Genomic DNA, 24,193 nt, shown 5'->3' on the forward strand with positions numbered 1-24,193 from the left:
TATGATAAGAAGAGCGATTACAGTCTGATTAAAGCCCAATCGTAACTACTCTGCCATTTCCGCTGGCGAAAAAAAAAAATTATTTTTCGCCAGCGGAAATCGCCGAGTATTTACGATTGATTAAAGCCCTCCCCTTTTCTCTACAATCGCTGGATTAGGTTAATTTGTATTGTTACACATCTAAAATAATAGAAAAAATCGTATGTACTGTAGTTAGTTGGCCCCCACTAGTATACTTCAAATATTTTATAAAACTCCTTGGGGTTGTTGTCACGCTGATAATCAAGTCTGTTGCCCTAGGCCTCATGTTTCTTGTAACGTTATAATTATGTTGTTTTCCTTAAAGAGAAAAACCGTAATGAACGCGGCAATCAATCGATGACCACAGCTAACCAACACATGTAAGACTGTGTTGGTTACGTGATTAAGGTCAATACTAACACGCGGATATGTTTATATATATATACATGTTTACATCCTGGGAAATATGCAGATACTGTAAATAGACCTATGATTATCTTCAAACCTTCGGCAAAAATCTGAATCCGCGCCTCTGCAATATCACAAACACTGACCAGACCGAAACTTCAACTGACCAGACGCACGGAAGCATGACTTGTATATTAGTGGACACTATAGTACCCTACTTCTAGCAGTGGGGATATGGGGCGGCTGGAGAACGAGCAGCAATGGCGGTTTCTGCTGGCTGGGATATCGAACATGTGTGGGGCATCAGGTCAGACTACTAAAGAATCTCTTCATCATTTATTGTTGTTGATTTCAACCATGTTTATATATTTGTTGATCGCTGAGGGCACTGACTTTATGATCAACCAACCATGGATGGCGGATCCGAGAGAGAGAGAGAGAAAGAAAGAGAGAGAGTGGCAAAGGCGGGAATTTAGTGCTAGACTATAGCATAATGGGGTTACATAAGTCAACATAAAGTAACAAGGCTTAGTGTATTAAAGCACTGCATGCTTGTCTTACCATGTGTGTAGGGGTGGGGATTGAGGGTCACAGAGAGTTTGGACGTGTGCTTTCGATTTCACCCCAACTTGATTGCTTTAGTTGATGAATATTATGGTACCATTGCTTGTCATGTTCATGAATTTACACGTATTTTTATTATTTTTTCAATTCATATGCCCCTCATCCGAGGGATTTTGATTAAACACACATATAGTCCTGAAAACCAAGACTTCTTTATGAAGCAACGAATCAAGTATGTTTGGGACATGAGTCTGAATTATTTTCGGGCATTACAATACAAAACGAACTGTCCTCAAAGGCACTTGTAATTCATTTGTATACCATTATTTTGGAAAGGCTGAACTTTTAGTAAATGAACACGGTTTCTGCTCGCATTACAATACAAATACTCACAAATCTTGTTACAAATGAAACACAATAAATTGTTAGCGTAATTTGATGGAGTCCTTAATGTTTACTTGTAGTAACGAACCCGGTTGATGTCATAAAGATCCGGATGCAGCTGGAGAACGAGCTGGCCGTACACGAGGGTCTGAGCGCCATCAAGAACCGCTACTATGACGGATTTGTGAAGGGAGGGTCGAGGATCGTACGGGACGAGGGGATAGGGGGCCTCTACAAGGGGTATGAATAAAGCCAGGCTTTGCTACATAATTTCAATTTTGCTATATTTATTAAAATGTTAAAAGTTGTATATTTTGGGGGTTAACTTTTATTTTCCATTTTTTAAATTAAGTTGAAGCGTCTAGTAAAATCAAATCGAACGGAAGATGAATTTACGCATTTAAGCAAATCTTTTTGGTCATTGAACGCCAATAATAATGGTATTTGTAACTTTGTTCGTACTGACCCCGTTCCTTGTTTTGGTCAGCCTTCTGCCGTCTTTGATGCGGGAGGGGTCCTACAGTACAATCAGACTGGGCGCCTACGAACCGCTGAAGGTGTACTTTGGCGCCACCGACCCTGCTCATACCCCGCTGTGGAAGAAAATTTGTGCCGGGGCTATATCAGGTTGGTCATAGACTGACATAGAGAGGGAACTCAAGTCAAATGTTTTTCGTATCGCATGCTATGGAGGAATGGAAACAAAAAGTTTTCAATTCAGTTACCTTATTAAAAGAAGGGAGGGTATTTTCATCAATGCGAATAAATGTTTTATATTTTGATTTAACGTTATAAATTTCCTTAGTTCGATGATAATTATCTTTAAAAATTGAATATTTTTGGCTATAGTATACATTTCCTTTAAAATTTTGTTACATATTTTTTATTTTTTGGTGCTCTGTAGTATTAATTGCTTTGTTGTTCTTGGAATTAACAGCAAAAAATACCCCCAACAATGTATGTACAGTGTTTCTGTACCACCCAACTAATGGATAGTGAAACGTTTCCTCAACAGGGACCATCGGGAGCGCCATTGCGACGCCGACAGATCTGGTCAAAGTCAGGATGCAAGCCCAGGGCAAGCTCTTTGATGGAGAAGTGCCCAGATACAAGAGTACATTTTCGGCATTCAAAGAGATTATCCAGACCCAGGGCCTCCGAGGGCTGTATACTGGCGTGGGGCCCACCGTAAAACGAGCAGCCATATTGACGGCTACCCAAGTAAGTGGATCTGTTCTTTCAATACGAAGTTAATCATTGTAAATGTGAATAATGGGAATATTGGTATATAGTAGCAGGGATGTTTCACTTCCAAACTCATGTCCATTCACATGTAAATTAATTGTTGAAAGTGTAGTGAACAAATTCCGTTGTTATTTCCTTAACTACAAATGCCCCCTTTATCAATTTCTACCAAAATTTTAAAGATATGGAAATTTCTCGACAGATTCCAAGCTATGATCACGCAAAACACACCATTTTGAACGCTGAAATTATGCAGGAAGGCCCTGCTCTTCACGTGATATCTTCCATGATAGCAGGGTTCATGACAGCACTGACCACATCACCAGTTGACGTCATCAAAACACGAATCATGAACCAAAAGTCACATGGTAAAGTTAAGTAGGGCGTGTGTTTTACATATCTCTGTGTTGGATTAAACGTTACTTGGTTATCTTTAGAAAATTATATGAAATAAACATGATTTAATTCGGATACATCTTTTAAACTACATGTGTTTACTATAAATGATCCGGGTGCCCCTTAGATCATAAGAAAATTAATACTTATGTAGGGGGGTGTTGGATTCATAGACCGGTTTAGCATAGTTAATACATTTCTACTGTTCCTCTGGAAACCAGTTGTCAAGAGAAAGAGATGCACATCCAATACATGACTAGACCTCTAAAAAAACCTACGACCGAACTTATACTTTCATAAGAGCTAAAATGAAAATAATACCTGGGACTGTCTTTTTTTTGTTTCAGGTGTAGCTCATCATGAGCGTATGTACAAGAATGCCTTTGACTGTTTCTTAAAGACTTTGAGGTCAGAGGGACCTCTTGGACTGTATAAGGGCTTCATCCCTAACTGGATGCGTATAGGACCTCACACAATCATCACATTCTTTATATTTGAGGAACTCCGCCACCTCATAGGAATGGACCCTGTATAACTTACAGAGCTTGTAGTGGATATAATTAACCAATGCGTCCCTGATACAATGTATCACAGTCAATCTAAAGCAAGACCCCAGTATTTCACAACGAAGTGAAAAAGTAGGGGCTAAATGTTGGACTACAATGTGAATTTTAAAAAATACAGATGTGTGCTGTATACAAATTCGTTTGAATTGCCGTGATATTCTACCTCAGTGGGAGTAAAAAAATAACCTTACTGTGTCTCGGAACGGGCTCTAAACGGGGTCCGTTAAAATATTGTTTTAACGATTGTTTTAACATTCTGTTCACCCCGGTGGTACAAAACCAACGCAAGAGTTTCTACATCTACTTTGATTAAAGCGACATACTTGTATTATAGATCTGTGATCAAATGAAATTCTCAAGATTTTAACCCATCTGCATATTTTAGCATGAGATTTATGTATGTTCTTTTGTACAAGATGTTTTAGATATTTTTTATGATGTTGAACGGTTCCCGAAGAAAATAAATAAAAGGAAAACCAGATGAATTTGTTCTGAAAATATCTGCATAGAGTTTCAATCTCTTTCAACATGTATATGTAGCTCAAACAGAAACATAGACAACCATTGTGTTTCATCTATTATCAGTAGTGGACCACAACTTTCTCAAATGTAAAGATTTTCAAAGATTTTTTTGTAACATGTTTTTGTCCCATACGATACTATTTTAAGCGGGGAAACTATTTAGAACCATTTTAATAAGACCTTGGACTTTCAGTAGGATGTAACAATCTATTTCTTGCGTCAAAACAAGTTAAAATGACGCTGGTTTCAAGCGAAATATACACCGATTGCGTAGTCTTTGTTCAATAACCAGACAAATCCTGTTGATTTCAAAAAGCCATGGCTGAGTGACCTACAATGAAATAGACAGGCCTACGTCACATTGCCGTTTGACACAACTACCTAAAGTCCAAGCTCTTGTTAAAATGGTTTAAAAACTCTCATTTCAGCAAAATTACTCGATTTTCGTCCTACATACACAGAAGTGATTTGTCTCGTATTATTACTCTTTTTAGTTAGCCTAACGATTTGCTTTAACATTGACCAGATAGGTTAAAAATGGTATATATTTTTTCATAAAAAAAATCATAAGGTTTATTTCGCCTTATTTGGTATGAATTTATGAATACTAGGTAATTGTATGGTGCATTGTTTTGCTCTGAAATATCATGCTCGCAGCCAAAACGAGTTTTCAGGTTTCTGTTAAAAAATACCAAAAAAAATAATTTAAAGCCGACATTGGTCTCTGTCTTATGAAATCATATTCAAACAAGAGGCCAATTGGCCTTAACGGTCACCTGAGTAGCATATAACCCATACACAAACTTGTCAAGGAGTCTCATATATGCATCTAATTAATTAGGTTTCATTCTGGAGTAGAAAAATTATAAATTTGTAATGACAACCACCTCCATGCCTGAAATCTTTCAAAAAGAACTATGAAACCTATAATTTTGGCAAAAAACTGAAAGATCTGGTCTACAAAATCATGAATTCAGTTTTCCTAGCAGGTGTGTGGGAGTAAAGAAGATAATTTTTAACATTATATGCATTAACATCTATATATCCATTTTGGCCCTGCACTAGAGTCAAAACCCATCCATGAGGGAACATGAAAATTAAAATTAGAGGACTTCCTGGTAAACATAATTATTTGTCAGTTTTTTATACAGATGTGTGAGAATAGAGAAGATTTTTAAACATTATATGCATTAACACTATATTGCCATATTGCCCCCCCCCCCCCCCACCATGTCCTGAACCCCTGACCCAGGCGCCATGAATTTCAAAATTTAGGTAAAGGAGTTAGTGGACATCATAACCATGTACATGTATTCAGTTTTTTGCCCACATGTGTGGGAGTAGAGAAGAAGATTTTTTAAGATTTAAAACATTTTTACTATATGGCCATATTGGTCCCACCCTAGAGCCCGAACACCTAACAAAGGATTCATGAATTTCACAATAATTTTAGAAGACGCTCTCATGGACATCATAATCATGCATTTAGTTTTTTACAAATATATATGGGATAAGAGAAGAAGATTTTCTAAGATTTAATACATTTTGACTATATGGCCATATTGGCCCCACCCTAGAGCCTGAACCCCTGACCCAGGGGTCATGAATTTCACAATTTAGGTAGAGGGCTTCATGGACATCATAACCAGGCATTTAGTTTTTAACAAATATATATGAGAGTAGAGAAGGTTTTCTAAGATTTCATACATTTTAACTATATTGCCATTTTGGTCCCACCCTAGAGCCTGAACCCCTGACCCAGGGGTCATGAATTTCACAATTTAGGTAGAGGGCTTCATGGACATCATAACCAGGCATTTAGTTTTTAACAAATATATATGAGAGTAGAGAAGGTTTTCTAAGATTTCATACATTTTAACTATATTGCCATTTTGGTCCCACCCTAGAGCCTAAACCCCTGACCCAGGGGTCATGAATTTCACAATTTAGGTAGAGAGCTTCATGGACATCATAACCAGGCATTTAGTTTTTAACAAATATATATGAGAGTAGAGAAGGTTTTCTAAGATTTCATACATTTTAACTATATTGCCATTTTGGTCCCACCCTAGAGCCTAAACCCCTGACCCAGGGGTCATGAATTTCACAATTTAGGTAGAGAGCTTCATGGACATCATAACCAGGCATTTAGTTTTTAACAAATGTATATGAGACTAGAGAAGAAGAATTTCTAAGATTTAATACATTTTTACTATATGGCCATATTGGCCCCACCCTAGAGCCTGAACCCCTGACCCAGGGGTCATGAATTTCACAATTTTGGTAGAGGGCCTCATGGACATCATAGATATGCAACCAGTTTTTTCCTCACATGTGTGGGAGTAGAGAAAAAGATTTTTTTAAATTTGGTTGGTTTTTTTTTGGGGGGGGCATATTTGGCCCCACATGAGGCGCCCCGGGGGTGGTAGAGCCATGGATTTCACAATTTAGATTCCTCTTTCCACAGAGATGCCTCACACCAAAAATGGTAACAATCAGCCTTGTAGTTTTTTAAGAAGAAGTTAAAAATGTAAATTGTTAACGCACGACGACGGACGAAAACGGATAGCAATAGGTCACCTGAGGTGACCTAAATAAGATTCTTTATCGATCCATCAAATAATACATGGTGTGTCGAGCTACCTAAAAAGGCAAATCTAAAAAGTTCAATTTGTTTTTGAACAAGTCACAAATGATGCAAATATTTTAGAACATGCATGCACTATTGGGCAAAATGATGAATATTCGTATATAATATGTAGGGAGATTGCAGTAAAGCAAATCATGAAATCTTTGGAGATCGGTGAAATTGGATGGATTTGGTTACCTAAAATAACATCAGTACTCATTGGTAATGCAGATATCACTGACTCGTATGTATAACGTTACTCTTTGTTTGTTGTGCATTTTTTATACTCTTTTTAACAGTTTAAAGTAATCTTTAACATGTCCCCCTTTTTGAAGAAACTGTAGATCTTTGGATCATAAGCACATTGGTTGACATTTAGCACATTTGCACATCGTTTTTAGAATCTCAGATGTACAAGGCACTGAATATACCATCCTATGGGAATACAGACACCTGACGTTTTAAATTTTTTTCTTGATAAAAAGCAATAATATCTTTTTAGTATAAGAAGAACATTTAACGTCAGATGCCTTAGTATGTTATTTTTAATCAAAATTAAGACAGTTCACAAAAAGGCTCAAAAGCTTCTCTAGCATCTGAATTAAAATCGGGCTCGGGATACATTAATGCACAAAATTTTGCAAACAACGTGAGATTGATGAATAACAAAAAAAACATAAAAACATCTGGAAAATGGCAAAAGTTGTGGCGTCTAGATTTGCTCTGTTAAAAGTTGAAGGAGATGATGATGACAAGGAAAAGAAAGCTGCCCAAAAAGCTACCAATGCACAGACCAACAAGAAAAAGAACAAAAAGAAGAAAGGCGGCCAACAAGATGAGGAGGTAACTTTCTGAATCCTATTCCTTTTGCGTATCGAAGCAAGTCTCAGAAATCAGACTGGATTCAGCAGATGCCACTGGAACTATGAGTGAAATAATTTACTAAACAAGTTTGTCGTATAGTGCGAAACACTAAAGCAAAGTTATTAGACAAATAATAAATAATGTTCGTATTTATATAATTTTCATTTTTGGGAGTTGATTTTAATCAACTTTCATATGCAGTTACTCTGAAAAACCGAAAGTGAAACAGTGTTTGGATCAAAGCTGACAAGAATTAGTTCCTGAGAATAATTGATAAATCCGAAATAATGTATGCTAAAGCATTGTTTTTCAAGGAAACATATTTATAAATACCTTGAAAATAATTAGATTTTAAATGGTACAAACAATATAGATATTTTTGTAGTTGTATGTATTCTTACGCCAGAGCTCAATATAGTCTCGTTCAACTCGACGCTCGGCTGTCTTCGTAAATCTCCGACAAACAGAGGGTCTCTCTTGCTTGTCGGAGATTAACGGCGATAGCTAAGTGTTTGGTTGAACAAGACGAGGGTTCAATATTGCTTGGGTCCATAAATTTTCCATAGATATTTATATCACTGACACATAGTTTGATTGAATTTATTCTATCTTTAAATATTACTTAACATGATTCATAAGGGGTTTTGTCAACATTCTTGTGTCGAAAAAGTCTGAAAATTCATATAATAAAAAGGTGCGTAATTGAAATACAGATTAGAAACTACCTGTACTTGTCATGCAATATAACATATCGTTGATTTTAAAATAGATAACCATTAATAAAATGAACTCCCGTCAGTTATTCGGTACTGTGATTTTAAATGCCGGTGTGTACTTTTTAGTGATGTGGTGTTAGAAAGTAACGTGTATTTTAAAATATTTTTGATAATGGATTATCATTAACAGTTGCGGAGTTTGGCGTTTGGTCGACCAACATCAGGCCAGCAAAGGCCAAACAAGAAAAAGACAGCAGCTCCCTCAGAGGAGGAGTGGGAAAAATGGCAGGAAACTGATAAACAGGTGAGAACAGGTGTAGGTACAAAGGGTATACTCAGGTTCACATTACAGTGATTTATCTATGGCATAATTACCAGCAATATTTGGTTTATTTCCCCAAGAGAATTTTTTTTCATAATCTCCTCTTTTCCCCTTTTGATAAGTAAACTTTCCCTCTTTACTATAATAAATGCTGAAATTATTATCCTTTTCTTTTTATTGTGCTTATAGCTACAGTACTCCAAATGGGTTAAGTGTGTTAATTATGTAAGCATTTGAATTGTGTAAGCATTTTATGTACTCTTAATAGTCATACAAATGCTGAAATTCACTTTGAGGGCTTTGGTCCTCTGGTGCCCCCAGTAGGCTGAAGCCCCAGGCTGATTTTTTCATTTCTCCAGAGAGGGTAGTTTCCCCCAAAACCTAGATTAATCACTGCACTAACTGGCAGCAAGAAGACATGTACAGAAATACATGATCAAGAAAGGTTGACAAACTATCTGACAAACAGGTTGACATAGAAAAATGAAAATGACCAACAGTTCAGATCTTTATACTCTATGTTTAATCTCCATAACCATTGTACTGCTGTTAGGGGTTTATATCTAAAAGAAATAATGATTTTTTTTTTTCCAGGTAACTGCCGATGCATATGAAAAAGACCTACAAGAAGCACTATTGCAAAGCAAATTGGAATTTGAGAAAAAAGAACAGGTAGTGTGTATTGAATTAATACATGAAAGTTGAAATCCACTCTGTACTTAGACATTTAGATTCTGTATGTGAGAAAAAGACAAGTACAGTTTTAAGCAGCAATATCAGAGTTATTTTTCTTGCACCATTAGGCCAAGAAGACTGTGCCTGAGACAGGGCCTCTTGAAATCCTGACCCAGGGAAAAGAGGACAAAAAGAAGAGAAAGCACAAAGATAAGCCAGCCACGATGAGTCTCGACGAATTCAACCAGATGAATGCAGAGAAACCCAGTGGCTTCCCTGATGGTTTGTTTCATATATTAGTACATGTACTGAACATGATGATATAAATGAAGTTTTTTTAATTGTTAAATGTATTTAAAGACCTTCTTTAATTGGTCCTTCTGTATCTAACTTTGGAGGTTATGATTCTAAGATAAACTAAGAAATTGAGTACATGTTCATAAATGAATTGGAAAAATTACAACAGTTAAATGTTTCTAATTTATCAGAACATTGTCTATGTAAAAAATTATTTCAATTTAAATTGGCTAAGTTGTGTTAGATTTCATTTTGTTCTCTGACATTGTTAGAGTTAGACGAGATCCCCAGTCCTGTACCTCCCCACACAAACGGTGCAGAGATCGATCCCAAATTCTTCTCCCACCTCGACGACAGTGTTCAAAAGATTATACAGAAAGAAAAAATACAGGAGGAATATCAAAAGGTTGGATACATAGAAGTATTCAAAGGAAATACTTGTCATGTTCTAAAGATATTAGATAATTTACATGTGATTGTTATTATACCTGATAGACATGTCATGTATTTGTTAAAAAAATGAATTGAATTACCAGTACTTTTCAAACGGATTTTGAAAATGCAGATTTCTGAGTATTTTATTTGCACTTATTTTTAAACCATGCATGGTCAATTTTGCAATATCCTTTGGTTTTATGAAGGGATTACATAGTACATGTATAAGTTTATAATCTACAAGCATAAAGAAATATTTTTTTTTATCAAACCTGTGTTCGAATTGTTATGATATAAGAGTTTTCTCTCTACCTACCTATCAATAAATGTTAACTAGTAACCAGAATCTCATATAAAATTTAAGTTTTGAAAATACACAGTTTCTATCATTTGACACAAACAATGTTGATATTTACCTGAACTCAATCTGACACTGTGAATTCTAACACAGAACTATCAGACCAAACCTTGTTGGTTTTAAAAAGCTCTTGTACATGTATGATTGGTATTTTAACAGCATTTTGCAGTTGAAAGTGTTGTCTCAGCAAAACATAAAAAGGAAATGGAGAAAAAAGACAAAGAAATAGAGTTTCTAAGAACATCTATGAAGAAGTTAGAGGTGATTTATCTATGCATAATTTACCTGTGATGTTTCTTAATCTCAATAGTACTTTTATTTTGTATCAGATTACATACATTTTCATGCTTTTATTATTGATAATGTCATGATGTAGGAGGAATACAAACAAGTCAAGAAGAGGAACAAGCAGCTATGTGTAATACTGGCTCAGGGAGAAAGTAAGTCATCGTTTTGTAACACACATGGCTCAGGAAAATCATATGAAAAGCTTGACTAAGGGAAAGAGATAGTTTTGATGTTTTATGATGTTCTTGATATTTTATGATGTTCTCGATAAAGAATGCCTAACAGAGAGAGAGAGAGAGAGAGAGAGAGAGAGAGAGAGAGAGAGAGAAATGATAACAAACTGAGTTCAAAAATTAAATTGTTGTATTTTTAAATTTACAGTTTTTCCCCTTATAAGTTATGAGTTATGAGAATAAATTAGTCAACTATTTCATTGTGACCTAGGTAACATTCTATATACAATGTTACCAATTTTCAGCCAATCAAACAGCATGTTACAACCATTATTTTTATGAATTATTTTAAAAACAAAAATGACAACATATAAAACCATACAATAATATTATTACAGTGAAGGATAAGGCAGAAGTTCTGATGCAGGTGGATCAACTAACTCAGGTCAAGGATGAACTCACAGAACAGGTAAAATCACCATGGCAACTGTAGGTTTTAAATTTTAAATCCAATTTGAGAAGAAGCAAATACACCAGAATTTCCTTAATTTGATACAATATTTTGTTTGATTTGCAGGTAGCTGAGTTGACAGCTGAGTTGGAAAAAGAAAGGTCAAAAGTTCACAGTCTCAAGTCAGAAGTTGATAAATTTAAGGTAATCAGATTTTGTCTGTCAAAAAAGATTTCAACTAGAAATTCATCTGTTTCAAGTACAGAATATAATTGCAATTTGTTGAGTATAATATATTATAAAAAAACAAACTGCTTTTGGTTTTGTAGGGAGGCAAACATGTTGGGAAATGATCGGTGCAATGAAAACAATACAGGAACTCAAAGAACTCTAGAAAAAAAAGCCAGTTTTGTTTTTCTTCAGTTCATCATAAGAAAATGTGACAATGGCTGTTCCAGACTTATTGTTTCCAAGTGATGCAAAGGAATGAGAAGTCTTGTAGCCGAGCAGTGTTGTGAGACGTAAATTGGAGAATTTTATCATAATGGTTCTTTTATATTTTTTCATTAAATTGTTTTTTTCTGATGAAAAAAAAATTCCCTTGATCTTTGTTTTTCATTATTGTAGTTCCTCAGGAAGATAATCAAAATAATTAATAGCGCATTAAAATAGAGAACAAAGCCATATTACTATCATTGATAAAATTGTGATCTTGGTATAGTGAAAAAGATATTATTGGTTTATATTTTATTGAACTGATCATCAGTGATGTTGATTGTTTTTTATTTATCAGATCTAACAAGATTAGTATATCATCATAAATACTATATAATAAAAGATGTGTTCCTTCTATTTAGCGGATGCTGATCTTTCATAGAAAGTATTCAGCTTTCTTTGAAGGGTATTTAGTGCATTAAAATAATTGCAAGAAGGATTGAAGAATCATCAGTTAAGATCAGTTGCATTGAAAATTATCCTATTTTATAAACTCTGCTTTTTAAACTCACTTAAGGTACCTCACTACACCTTGAAAAAGTTTCTCAAATCAGCAGAAAATTACTTCATTATGATAGAATGCATGATGGATAATAAGTATGTATGTCAAATAGGCGAAAAAAATTGCAATTTTAGATAAAAAATGATATTCTCAAAAATTTCATTCAGTTAACATGAACAAAAGTCCCAGGTGGATTCGAACTCATGACCTGCAGTTCAAAAGCCTGATACTTTAACCACTGAGCTATGACGATAGACATCTAAATCGATTGATACAAACAATTTAACAAAACATTTAAATCGCCATCTTGTGACGTAGTGTCTTAAAAAGTATAAGCCTCGGTGTAGTGAAGTACCTTAAGCTGAAAGCGCAAGTGAGCTTTTTTGGTAACTTTTTGTCTGGACTCCGTCTATCTGTCCATCTATAAATGTTTTACATTTTTGACTTCTTTTCCAGAACCAGTAGGCCAATTTCAATTAAACTTGGCACAACGCATCATTGGGTCAAGGAGATTCATTTTTGTTAAAATAAAGGGCCACATCTTCTTTCAAGGGGAGATAATTAGGAATTAATGAGGTTTTTTTTCTCACCCTTTTTCAATCCTCTAAAAAACCATCCAGGCTAAAAAGCTGAAACGTACAATGGACAATGGAATTTTTACATAGGAATATGTAGAGAAAACTTTTATTATCTCAAAAACCATTTGGCTATAAAAGCTGTAATGTGTGGAAGCATCCTCAGGTAGTGTAGCTTCAAGTTATCCAAATCAAGATCCCAGAGGGTAGAGTGGGCCACAATGAGGATAAAATTTTAAACAGGAATATATAGAAAAAATCTTTAAATATTTTCTAAAGCTGTACTTAGTAAAAGAAACCTGATATAGTGTAGATTCAAGTTTTTCAAAATCAAGATCTTCAGAGGTAGGGTTGGGCCACATTAAGAGGTCCAGTTTTATAAAGGAAATTTTTAAAAATTATTTTTAAAAACTCAAATGTTCATGGTGTTACTTATATGCAAGTATCTTGACATTGTTGGTTCTGAATTATTTAAACTGTGGGTCTGAACAATTCTCTCGCGTAACAAGGGATTACAAAAGGGGCTTTATGTTTAACATTAGAATATTCGGAGAAAAAATTTAAAATCTTTTTATACAGGATCTATTCTACTGCATTGTATACATATTTTGTATATGACTTCATAAAGCTGATTTTTATTATGGCTATTGTTGCTCAGGTGACCGATGTGGCCCATGGGTCTCTTGTTATAATCACGTTAATACATGTATCTCTCTAAGAGTGTTCACATCCCTAGTGAATCTACTAGCCCTTACTTTGTTATTCATGGGAGCATGAAGGTGACGTGCGATGCAAAAAAAAAATGAACAACCGTGGAAAGCATTCTACTGTTTGTTTTCCATTTCTTTCTATGAAATGATCAGAATAACTTGATTTGTTGTTAATCAGAACGTTTTATGTCAGGAAATACCAATTATTTTATTTAATCTAGCTAAAAAAAACCAAGATGGGTCAGGAAGTAATGAATAATCCTCTCATAATTCACATGCATTTGGCTTAGTCAATCACAAAACTTTACAATTAGACACCTTTTAACAAAGATAATCATTTTTTATTATATGTTTTTTTTAAGAAGAAAAAACACCTACGAAATACTGTTGAATAAATAGTTACGTCAGATTAAATCTTGATCCATTTCTGTCAGTAGCTTTATGAACACAGTCGGTTTTCTGATTTTTTACGATGTGCACCTGTGTAGAGATTTTAAGATTGACGAGATGCACTTCTCCAGTCTGAGGCTTAGATTGTGGCGTGTAGAATTTCAGTTTCATCGCAAGCAGTTGGTAATATATGTTTTCTGTAAAGTGGAAATCCAAAGTTTGTGGTAAGACAGTTCATCTCCTTCTCTCTCTCTCTCTCTCTCTCTCTCTCTCTCTCTCTCTCTCTCTCTCTCTCTCTCTCTCTCTGTTAACACGTTATTGCACATACTCAACAATTCTTACGGATTTTTTTTAACAAAAGCAAATTACGACCCGCATGTCCCTACATCCCTCAAAAGATATAAGAATAATGTGAGATTTAAGTTGGAATAAACCAATATATCATACAGAATTTAAAACATAACAATATCAAAATAGATGCACCATATACCAATGTGTTTAGTATTCTATTTAGTATTCTATACACTCATTTGATTATCTGTGAACCTAGATCGCCAAACGATATTCAGATGCTAGTTTTATGGTCCTCAAACTTTGTTTCCTATCTGTATATCAGGCAATAGATCTCCACCTCCTTCCTGGTCACACTGAACACAGTGAGTGTACATACACATCTAGATATACATGAACTAGTCTATATATCAAGTGTCCGTTCACAGACTCTTGATTCGTCGATTAGCTCCTAACACAGCTGACTTCGAGTACTCTTACCACTTGGTCACCTTCTTACATTGCACTATCAATTGCTTGTTCAAAATTCAAGATGTTGGTCAATATACATATATTCGCGAAAAGAGATTGTGACTTCGAATTAGAAATTCACTAAACACTGACAGCGTGAAAAAGAACTACATGAATTTTAAACATACCGCCGTCTTGCATGAAACACCATTAATATACGAGCAACATTTACACGTGCTCATTTTGATTTATGATGTTGTAGATCGTTATAACCCTGGAATCATTTTTATGCTAATTTTAACACAATTACTGTTTGATAAGGATATCACACACCCACCTCTCCTCCCCTTACCTACAAAAAACTGATATCAATTGACCCAGATAGAAATTTTATTTAAAAGATGGTTGGGCACGTTCGATTCAGAAAGGTGATTAAGTATTTGAATTTCTCAGGTAAGCCTGTGTAGTATGTCTGCTAACAGTTTTTGATGTATTATCAGCTAACAAGACTGGGTACACAGCGACATGATCGCGGCCGTTGTACACCTCTACCACTCAGTACCGGGGTAGTGACTGTCCTGTAACCAGAATGGCGAAGAACGGGACCGCGGCCTTCAGCTCCCAGGGGGTGGGGACCGTGGACGTAGTGGTCATAGTGATCTACCTGGCCTTCTGTCTGGCCACAGGAATCTGGGTAACTCTCTCTCTCTCTCTCTCTCTCTCTCTCTCTCTCTCTCTCTCTCTCATTTATCAAAATCGTTTGCGAAAATGATTTTTTCAAATGCATTGAAATTAATGAACAGGCGAAATTATCCTGCCATCTTGCTTTAACTTTTTGATGATGTTTTAGTGACCCGTGTCTTCTAGTATACATGTAGTAGCTTCTTTCAGGCAACATGGAGGACGAACAGAGGCAGCATCAGTGGTTATTTTCTGGCGGGAAGAGAAATGCTCTGGTTTACCGTAAGTGTCAGATCTATTCAAAAAGCCAAATATTCTACAGAAAAAAGAGTCAATATGTAAAAATTTTATCATTTAATGAGTAATTTGCTAATTGCTGTTGTCTTCGTTAAGATCGGGGCCTCGCTGTTCTCGAGCAACATAGGAAGCGGGAGTTTCGTGGGGTTGGCGGGGACAGGAGCGGCCTCGGGGATCGCCGTGGCCAGCTACGAGCTCAACGTAAGTTCTTCATCTCAGTCAGCAAATGTTATCCCAAATTAAAAATGGTTATTTTAATATATGAGGATTAATGATTTTTTAATTTAATTAATCTTACCACACGTCAAGGGATTGCAACAGAAGTAGTGTGGCGTCATTAACGTAGGTTAGCGCTAAGCGTTGTGAAAATTTTCTTTTTGATGTCCGTTTGCGGCAATTCACGCAGGGCTATTGCGTAAATTTCATGAATGACCAAATCGTTTGACGCGTTTCAGGAAACGATCCTTATGTATATTAAGTGAATTGAGTGAATATTGAGTGAAAACTAGCATGTTATTATCTACATCATTTGCATAACAAGAAATTCTAAAACACGGGTCATCCATCTGAAGCGTTTACTTAGAACTTTAACAGCGTCAGCTCAGTGCAGGGCGGACTGGGTGAATGGTGCCTTTCTGACTTAAATTGCATTGAGAACGGCAGGAAAAACGAGGCCTAGATAACATTTATTTACTTACCCAACATAGGTAATCTTAAAAAAGGGTGAATGTTGATAATCGGCAAGGCTGTTTACCTTATGCCATGCAACGGAATCATATTGCCTAAAAGCAGAACAGGGACATCTGAAATAATTTGTGTCTTTGTACAATTTTGTAGAACTTCTGGATAACCTTTTGCTTTAAATTATATTTTTTTATCCCTGTCACTGTAAGGCATTATCATTTTTCTTGACTACATATATAAATTGATTTTGATTTACAGCTGTTTAATCTTTTTGTGTGTTCAAGTGTTGAACTTTGATACCCATTAGAATGTTTGAGGAGGAAAGGTAGCGAACGTAACAGGAAGTTTATGCACTTCTGAATATGGATTTACATATTACATACTACACTACAACTAATTTTATTTTGATTCCAAACGCATTGTCAATATCAGTTTCTATTATTACGCACATTAAATTTAATAAATTAAATTGCACGTAAGCTGGCATATTCTATGGGCCCCGTTCCTTCAATAGTACTTTTCTTTTAATACATGTACCCGATTACAGTGGCGTCGGAAGCAAATTGAAAGTGGAGGAGGGCGGGGGGGGGGGGGGGGGGGGGGCTAGACTTATCAGAAGGTTTGACCCAAAAAAAATGTATTTGGTTATGGGTATATAAAACATTGCAACATAAGGGTTCCGACGCCTATAGATTAAACAAAGCAAGATGTCAATTGTGATTACATTAGAGACGGGTGCTTGATTAAGTTTCTTGATAAAAAGACGATAGTACGTAAATATGTATACCTATTGTTTGACACTCATCCTCCTGAACAAACTAATCGATCGCAGATTAAATAATAAAACATTTTCTTAAACATACTAATGATAAAAGTTTCATAATATATCTTTGAATACATGTATCTTCTATAATTGAGATGTTTTGTAAGACGCGTCCCTGCAGTATAAGTTATTGTGTTACCCCCCTTGTTCTCTCCTACAGGGTCTGTTCTGTCTGCTGATGCTTGGATGGCTCTTTGTTCCTGTCTACATCGCTAGCGGGGTAAGCTACCTTACTGATTTACTAGCTATATCTATATTTTACGTTTTATGTTATATCTTGAAAATGACTAATTCCAGCGCTTTGTCAGGGTATGATCTTACATATTTCTTCTGTAAAATCAATTTCTTTATACAATATTTCTCCCCAAATTCTGTTTCAATACATAATTCCTTATAAAATCAGTCTAAAAATGTTGTGATTCACAATAAAACAAGTTTCGTCACACAGGACACATTACAGATGTATATATTAAGAGGGCTGGAGGGTCTGGCCGTTTTTAGACTGTATTTATCTCTTTATAAAAAAGAGCTCTGTATAAATTAAAGATGAACGAACATACAAGTATTTCACCTTTTAAATTTGAGAATTTTCGTGATGGATTTTTTCTTAAATAAATTATAGTTTATAGCCAAACATTCCATATCTTAATTTAAAATTGATCGATATCTGATCGGTAATTTGATGACCACCCAGCCTCCTCAAGTCTCAGTACACTGTTCCATGCAGGTTTATAAGTATTCTCAGTACTCAACTCCTTACAGGTGTATCATTGTTCTCAATACACAATTCCTTACAGGTGTACACCCTACCTGAGTACCTGAAGAAGAGGTTCGGGGGTCAGCGGCTTCAGGTGTACATGTCCGTACTGGCTCTGCTGATCTACATATTCACCAAAATATCAGTAAGGGAATAAAACAATAGAGGAAATTGTTTGTTTATTATTCACCTATGTGTACGAATAATTGGCATTACCATTGCTAGAAAAATTTTGATATAGATAGAATTTGACAGAATTTCTTTATTATGTAGAGAGATCTCTGAATGACACTGATAAGGTTAAGTTAAACACACATGAAGCTCAAACCATACAAAACATGCAAGTTACATACTGAGCATTTTCCTAATATGCATTAAACTTGGATTATTTACTTATATATTGAAATATTACCTGATGTGTTTCTTGGGTGGTCTTTAGACAGTAATTGGATCTACCATGTATGTTGACAGGTGGACATGTACGCTGGAACCATCTTCATTCAACAGGCGATCGGCCTTGACATTTACGTGGGCGTGGTCATTTTATTGGCGATCTCAGCCGTCTACACTGTATCAGGTACCACGACCCCCTCACAAGACATCCATATCCCAGATTCCAGTCAGGCCTCTCTATTTCGATATGATATTGGCAATATATTGTTTTTTCATGTGGATCCTTTAATTGCTTATACATCTTGTCCTCTGTCGTCTGAATTGTTACAACATCGAATAATAAGTTGTCTTTCTTCCAAAAATGTTGAACTTTATGATATTGAATGCAGACATATACATGTACATCTAATACATGGTTCTCTTCCCTTGTTGGCTATACTTACATTTAACTTTCTGTGTTTTGATAGGTGGACTTAAGGCCGTCATCTATACAGACACCCTACAGACAGTCATCATGGTTGCCGGTGCTATTGTTCTCATGATATTAAGTAAGATGTCAGACATTTACGCCTTCACAGTCTCTAAGAAAACTCAAATCTACCTCTATTCACCTTTGTATTCCAATCGCCAGGCTTTAACAAAGTTGGAGGGATAGAGAAGGTGTACACCCTGTACCCCCAGTCGGTGCCCACGCACCTGCTGAACGGCTCGGACTGCGGCCTCCCTCCCGCCGATGCCTTCCATCTCCTGCGTGACCCGGTCACTGGCTCCATCCCGTGGCCCGGGAACGTGGTGGGCATCACCATCCTCAGCTGCTGGTATTTCTGCTCCGACCAGGTAAAGCGACAAAACCATTAATTTACGTCACAGTCGTTACGCTACGCAGATACGACTTACCTCACAAAAATATATACGTTTAGAATGTAAAAAACAAAGAAGGAACACTGTTGTATCATTTATCAATATGAAAACGAGAGTCTTTTAGAGAGTTTTAGAATAGATTATTACAGTCTTTTGTTCCATGTCTATCTCATTATTCGTGCATGTTTGTGTACGTTGAAGGTGCTGGTCCAGCGGTCGTTGGCCGCCAAGAACATGCATCACGTGAAGGGAGGGTCCATTCTGGCGGCCTACCTGAAGATCCTACCGCTGTTCACCACGGTGTTTCCAGGGATGATCAGCAGGATTCTATTCACAGGTAAGCGGTCTGCAGAGTGCATGCAGACTCTGTTGCAATGGCGTAAGAAAACTACTTCAAAGTACCCTCTCTGATCTTTTCAGGAGCAACTTTTCGAATATCTTGATTTCCTATCTGTAGAACCATAAACGTTGTATGCGTTCTAATGGTGCACATTGACTGACCTCTTTTGCAGATCAGGTGGGCTGTGTTGACCCGGAAGTATGTAAAGCTGTCTGCGACAACGAGGCTGGATGTACAAACATCGCATACCCCAAACTAGTCGTTGAGCTTATGCCCGAAGGTACTTATATTCTACAAGAATATATTGATATAAAATTTTGAACTTTTTAATTACAGTTAAGACCCTTTTCGTTTTAAGTCAAGAAAAATAAAAGGCTTTGTCGCGTCTTTCAGGAACAACCTGAAATGGTAATCTTGCAGTAAATTCACGACACCCTTGTCATATCTTGTCATAGTTTCCTTATATTTTTTCAATGGAACAAATAATCTAAAAATCTTAAAATTTAAATCGTTCAAAATTATATTTGTTCTCACAAGGATCACTCTGGTGTTGACATACTGTCACATATAGAAAACGAGGAATAGCAGAAAGCTTGGTATTTTTCTAAAATGTTTATTTCATACTTGTGTTAACAAGTAAAACAATATTAAAGGCTTTGGAATAATTATATATAATAAACATGTTAACAAAAGACATGCATAGCATTATATAGTAATACGCATAAAAGAACACATACTATCGCCTATGCTATGTTTTCTGTCAACAAGATAATGGATATTACAAGCATGATAAAGACTTAACGTAGCGACAAACAACATTCCCGTCAAATACACGGCATTATGCATCATTGGAAGCCACAATTCTCACAGCAAAATATGCGGGGATAGATATTATGCAGGCATGCAGGAAAAATATAGATGCATGTCAAAGTGTAATGGAATGATTCAGAGTCACGTGATAAACAGTGGTTGCCGATCTTGTTTACAAAGACAACCAAAGCTAGTAAAAGTCGCAAACAAATCGGAATAAGTTTTATCCTGTTTAGGGACATGAGCTTATTAATTCCAATGATATCAACATCAAATATAAGCAACACGATACAAATGCTTTATAAAATCCATGATGTTACATGTACTGTAACAGTTCTTCGTAAGAATTTGGTGTGGATTTTATGAAAAACTGAAAAACTCCTTATACGTATAAAGACATACCACCTATTCCTGCTAACAATTTAGAACCATTTTTACAAGAGCTTGGACTTTGGATAGCGGTGTCAAACGACACTGTGAGGTAGGCCTGTCTATTTCATTGCTGGCCATTCAGCCATGGCTTTAGATTTGTTTGGATTTGGGCTAAGACTAAGCAATTGGTCTATATATCGCATGAAACCAGCGTCTTTTTAAAGGTTAACACGTACTGCTTAATCATTTTATAAAAAAAATAGATAGTTACGTCCTACTCAAAGTCCAAGGCTTTGTTGAAATGGTTCGAAGTATTTGGATATTTTCTAACGATAAACTGGTGTCTTACAAGTACATGTACCAAGCGCGGATCCAGAAAATGATCTGTCTCTATAGACCTATGGATGTGTATCGATATCAGCACAATTTCCTTAGCATTTTAACGTGCACTAAATTTTGACCATAAAATTTAAAGATAGATACTGCCGTTGTCAAGAGACGTAACACGGTTTAAATGACGCAAGTATCAACTCCTCAATGTATCTGGTCGAGATGTAACATTGCAATACTAGCTCCATTGTCTTTTAGTCAAACGAATACACCTACCATTTTCATAAGAATGTATCTACCACTGTCAAAAGAATATACATGTATCTACCATTGTTTTTTAAATGTTCAAGCACAGTTTAATTTGGTCAATCATAGTTCGGTATCCATAACAACAGGTTTAAAGGGTCTGATGTTAGCGGCCATGATGGCGGCGCTGATGAGTTCTCTGACGTCAGTGTTCAACAGCGCGAGCACGCTCTTCACCATGGATATCTGGAAGCGCGTGCGCCCTGGATCCACCGAGGGAGAACTTTTGGTTGTGGGCAGGTGAGTGTAAGGAAGTCAAATGATTTGAGGGTGTATCATTAAACTTTAATTGTACATGAAATAAAACTGGGATTTCTTGAGTGTTGATTCTATAATTATAACAAGTGCCCATAGATTTCAAGACGTTCTAACTCCTTTTATTACTCTTCAGAGATAAAACGTCTCTATAAAAGAATAGCGGGGTATTCATTCATCGTGTATAATTCTCCGAATACTACTTCATTCAAGGACGGAGTTAATTAGAAATTTTACGTTAATGATACCGAGGTTTGATTAACTTCTCAAGGAGTTATTAGGGCGAGAAGGTACACCCTTACGAATTCAGGCCATATGTCAGCCTTGAATAACTAATTCTCTCTCTCTCTCTCTCTCTCTCTCTCTCTCTCTCTCTCTCTCTCTGGTAGCTCTTTTGTACAACATGTTGATAACGTGTCCGTAAATTTATCATACATTTCCTCTTAAAATGATACAGTAAAACACAGTTAAAGCGAACATACTTCTAACGAGTCCATGCTTAAAGCGTAGTCATTTGCCATTTCATTCCTCATATATTGAAAACATATTCTAACATAATGTGATAAGAAATACTTAAAAAACGAATCAAAGCCACTATCCCCTGGCGTGTATACACAGGTGAATATTTATACAAACTACCCAAAAATTTATACCTCCTGCACCATAACACCCTACTTGTTTCTTTAGTGAAAAGAAGGAAAAAATTATCAGTTGATACAAATAGTATACCCATAAAATCTATAGATATACTTATATATTCTATATTTATAATGACCCTGTAAAATTCACTCTAACAAAAACAACAGGTGCCCTTTTTCAGAGTGTTCATCCTGATCCTAGTAGTGATCAGCGTCATCTGGATGCCCGTACTGCAGGCCTCCCAGGGGGGACAACTCTTCAACTACATCCAGGCAGTCACCGGGTACCTGGTCCCTCCCATTCTGTCCTTGTTTCTGTTAGCAATATTCTGGAAGAGGACCAATGAAAAGGTACCTGACTTATTCAACTTCTGATCCAAGCACTGGTCTTGGGATAATAAAACGCTCACGTTTGATTCCAGAATCACTTTCGAGTATATTGTGGAAAAGTAAGATTGAGATCGAAAGTGAGATCGTCCAAGTTTTATACCCTGAGGTTGATTTCAAGAACACTGAATCATTATGTACTTTCAAATTAAAGTAGTTAAACTACATATAGTTTTATTTTGTCCGTACAGGGCGCTTTCTGGGGACTAATCATCGGGATGCTGGTTGGAGCTACTAGGATGGGGTTGGACTTTGGGTACGGAAGTCCAAAGTGTGGTGAGGAGGAGTTCAGACCCGCCATCATCGCTAAAGTCCACTTCCTCCACTTCACCATCATCCTCTTCGTCCTCAGCCTCATCGCCATGGTCGTCATCTCTCTCCTCACCGACCCAATCCCAGAAAAACATGTGAGTGTTCACATGCGAAGTTTGATATCATCCTGTTCTTCAAAACAAACCATCTGAATTTAACGAACTATTTAACTATTTTGAATAGAACATAATATAAAATACAATTCAGAAACCTCATTCCGTCCTTTTTAAGAGTTGTGGTTCTGAAACCTTTACACATACTTGAGGCCCAAATTAATTTTACAGCTTATACGTATGACTTGGTGGTCGAGACATAGTATGGAAGAGAGAGAACCGTTTAAAGAGGAACTTGAATTTAATAACTTATCAACGTCCATTCAAAACAAGAGAATGGAAGAGAGGAAAGAAGGTGAGGATTCAAGTAAACCAATCACAACACCGCTTACATCTTCGCTAGCAAAGAGTTTTCGGTCCACTTAGGTGCCCATAAACCGACACCTTTGGCTTGCGAAGATGCAGCGCTTATAAATGCAAAGACGTTAAACAAAAACAAAAGAAATGTAGTTTGTAGTTTAAAAAAGGCTTGGAATACGATAAAGAATTGTTATCTTCTTCATTACAGTCAAAATGACGAAGTGGCGCCGTGCTCTGTATATTGTGTGTGGATACGAACCACCGAGACCCGTGACGGCAACGGAGGCGGAAATAGCCGAACAAAAACGACTTTTAACGAGTATTACCGAAAAGGGCAAATGGAAGTGGTTCGTGAATGCTAATGCTTTGATTTTGATGACATTCGGAATATTTCTGTGGGGATTCTTCAGCTAGTGTTCCGGAATAGCGTGTAGATATGATGAAATTTAGTAGATGGATCAGTAGTTTACTATATTGTAAATATCTGTAACTCTTATTGCTTCCTGTATATATTTGTATTGTACAGATCAATTTATATCGTCCAAAAAATGGTTTTGTTGTGCTTTTTATTTTACCTTTTTAGCATGGCAAAATATACCTTGCCTTTTGAATGCGTGTCAATAATAGCTTCTTCCATGAAGTCTGAATCAACATATGACACATTTCCCTTGAATGTGATATACAAGACCAGGAGACTCGGACACATCTCGATACACCTGTAAATGGGAATGTTTCTTCACTAATCATTCTATGAGTTGTCGTGACAGTTTGATTGTTATACTTATCTAAAACTACACTCATTCAATA

At 36.2% G+C, this 24,193-nt stretch overlaps 3 protein-coding genes across 3 annotated transcripts; all 3 read left to right on the plus strand.

The window, feature by feature from the left end:
- The first annotated feature begins 388 nt into the window (after positions 1-388).
- LOC128177021 (mitochondrial substrate carrier family protein ucpB-like) lies at positions 389-4,065 on the plus strand. The gene is made up of 6 exons (XM_052843530.1): positions 389-736; positions 1,458-1,617; positions 1,865-2,004; positions 2,393-2,598; positions 2,825-2,990; positions 3,366-4,065. Exons 1-6 carry the CDS (start codon positions 664-666, stop codon positions 3,551-3,553), a joined length of 933 nt encoding a protein of 310 aa, XP_052699490.1. The 5' UTR covers positions 389-663; the 3' UTR covers positions 3,554-4,065.
- Positions 4,066-7,348: 3,283 nt separating this feature from the next.
- LOC128176150 (G kinase-anchoring protein 1-like) lies at positions 7,349-11,919 on the plus strand. Its single transcript, XM_052842252.1, has 10 exons — positions 7,349-7,578; positions 8,506-8,619; positions 9,232-9,309; positions 9,441-9,594; positions 9,882-10,015; positions 10,562-10,663; positions 10,779-10,842; positions 11,262-11,332; positions 11,441-11,518; positions 11,644-11,919. The coding sequence occupies exons 1-10, from the start codon at positions 7,429-7,431 to the stop codon at positions 11,665-11,667; spliced, it is 969 nt and encodes a 322-aa protein (XP_052698212.1). The 5' UTR covers positions 7,349-7,428; the 3' UTR covers positions 11,668-11,919.
- A 2,035-nt stretch (positions 11,920-13,954) lies between these two features.
- LOC128176149 (sodium/glucose cotransporter 4-like) lies at positions 13,955-23,985 on the plus strand. Its single transcript, XM_052842251.1, has 16 exons — positions 13,955-14,210; positions 15,228-15,421; positions 15,619-15,690; positions 15,802-15,906; positions 17,373-17,432; positions 18,010-18,114; positions 18,441-18,546; positions 18,830-18,910; positions 18,994-19,199; positions 19,425-19,560; positions 19,736-19,843; positions 21,471-21,621; positions 22,457-22,625; positions 22,853-23,068; positions 23,258-23,381; positions 23,595-23,985. The coding sequence occupies exons 2-16, from the start codon at positions 15,317-15,319 to the stop codon at positions 23,798-23,800; spliced, it is 1,950 nt and encodes a 649-aa protein (XP_052698211.1). The 5' UTR covers positions 13,955-14,210; positions 15,228-15,316; the 3' UTR covers positions 23,801-23,985.
- Positions 23,986-24,193: the final 208 nt, after the last annotated feature.

This window comes from Crassostrea angulata, chromosome 3 (genome assembly GCF_025612915.1).
Source record: "Crassostrea angulata isolate pt1a10 chromosome 3, ASM2561291v2, whole genome shotgun sequence".
In the NCBI taxonomy this organism is placed as follows: Eukaryota; Metazoa; Mollusca; class Bivalvia; order Ostreida; family Ostreidae; genus Magallana; species Magallana angulata.

What these genes read in the sequence shown, in the direction of transcription:
- LOC128177021 (XM_052843530.1), top strand. Translation starts at nt 664, where the DNA reads ATGGGGCGGCTGGAGAACGAGCAGCAATGGCGGTTTCTGCTGGCTGGG. An exon ending in GAACATGTGTGGGGCATCAG is followed by an intron (nt 737 to 1,457) that starts GTCAGACTACTA and finishes GTTTACTTGTAG; the next exon opens with TAACGAACCCGGTTGATGTC. An exon ending in TTGTGCCGGGGCTATATCAG is followed by an intron (nt 2,005 to 2,392) that starts GTTGGTCATAGA and finishes TTTCCTCAACAG; the next exon opens with GGACCATCGGGAGCGCCATT.
- LOC128176150 (XM_052842252.1), top strand. Translation starts at nt 7,429, where the DNA reads ATGGCAAAAGTTGTGGCGTCTAGATTTGCTCTGTTAAAAGTTGAAGGA. An exon ending in GCGGCCAACAAGATGAGGAG is followed by an intron (nt 7,579 to 8,505) that starts GTAACTTTCTGA and finishes TATCATTAACAG; the next exon opens with TTGCGGAGTTTGGCGTTTGG. An exon ending in AATACTGGCTCAGGGAGAAA is followed by an intron (nt 10,843 to 11,261) that starts GTAAGTCATCGT and finishes ATATTATTACAG; the next exon opens with TGAAGGATAAGGCAGAAGTT.
- LOC128176149 (XM_052842251.1), top strand. Translation starts at nt 15,317, where the DNA reads ATGGCGAAGAACGGGACCGCGGCCTTCAGCTCCCAGGGGGTGGGGACC. An exon ending in GGTATTTCTGCTCCGACCAG is followed by an intron (nt 19,200 to 19,424) that starts GTAAAGCGACAA and finishes TGTACGTTGAAG; the next exon opens with GTGCTGGTCCAGCGGTCGTT. An exon ending in CAGCAGGATTCTATTCACAG is followed by an intron (nt 19,561 to 19,735) that starts GTAAGCGGTCTG and finishes CCTCTTTTGCAG; the next exon opens with ATCAGGTGGGCTGTGTTGAC.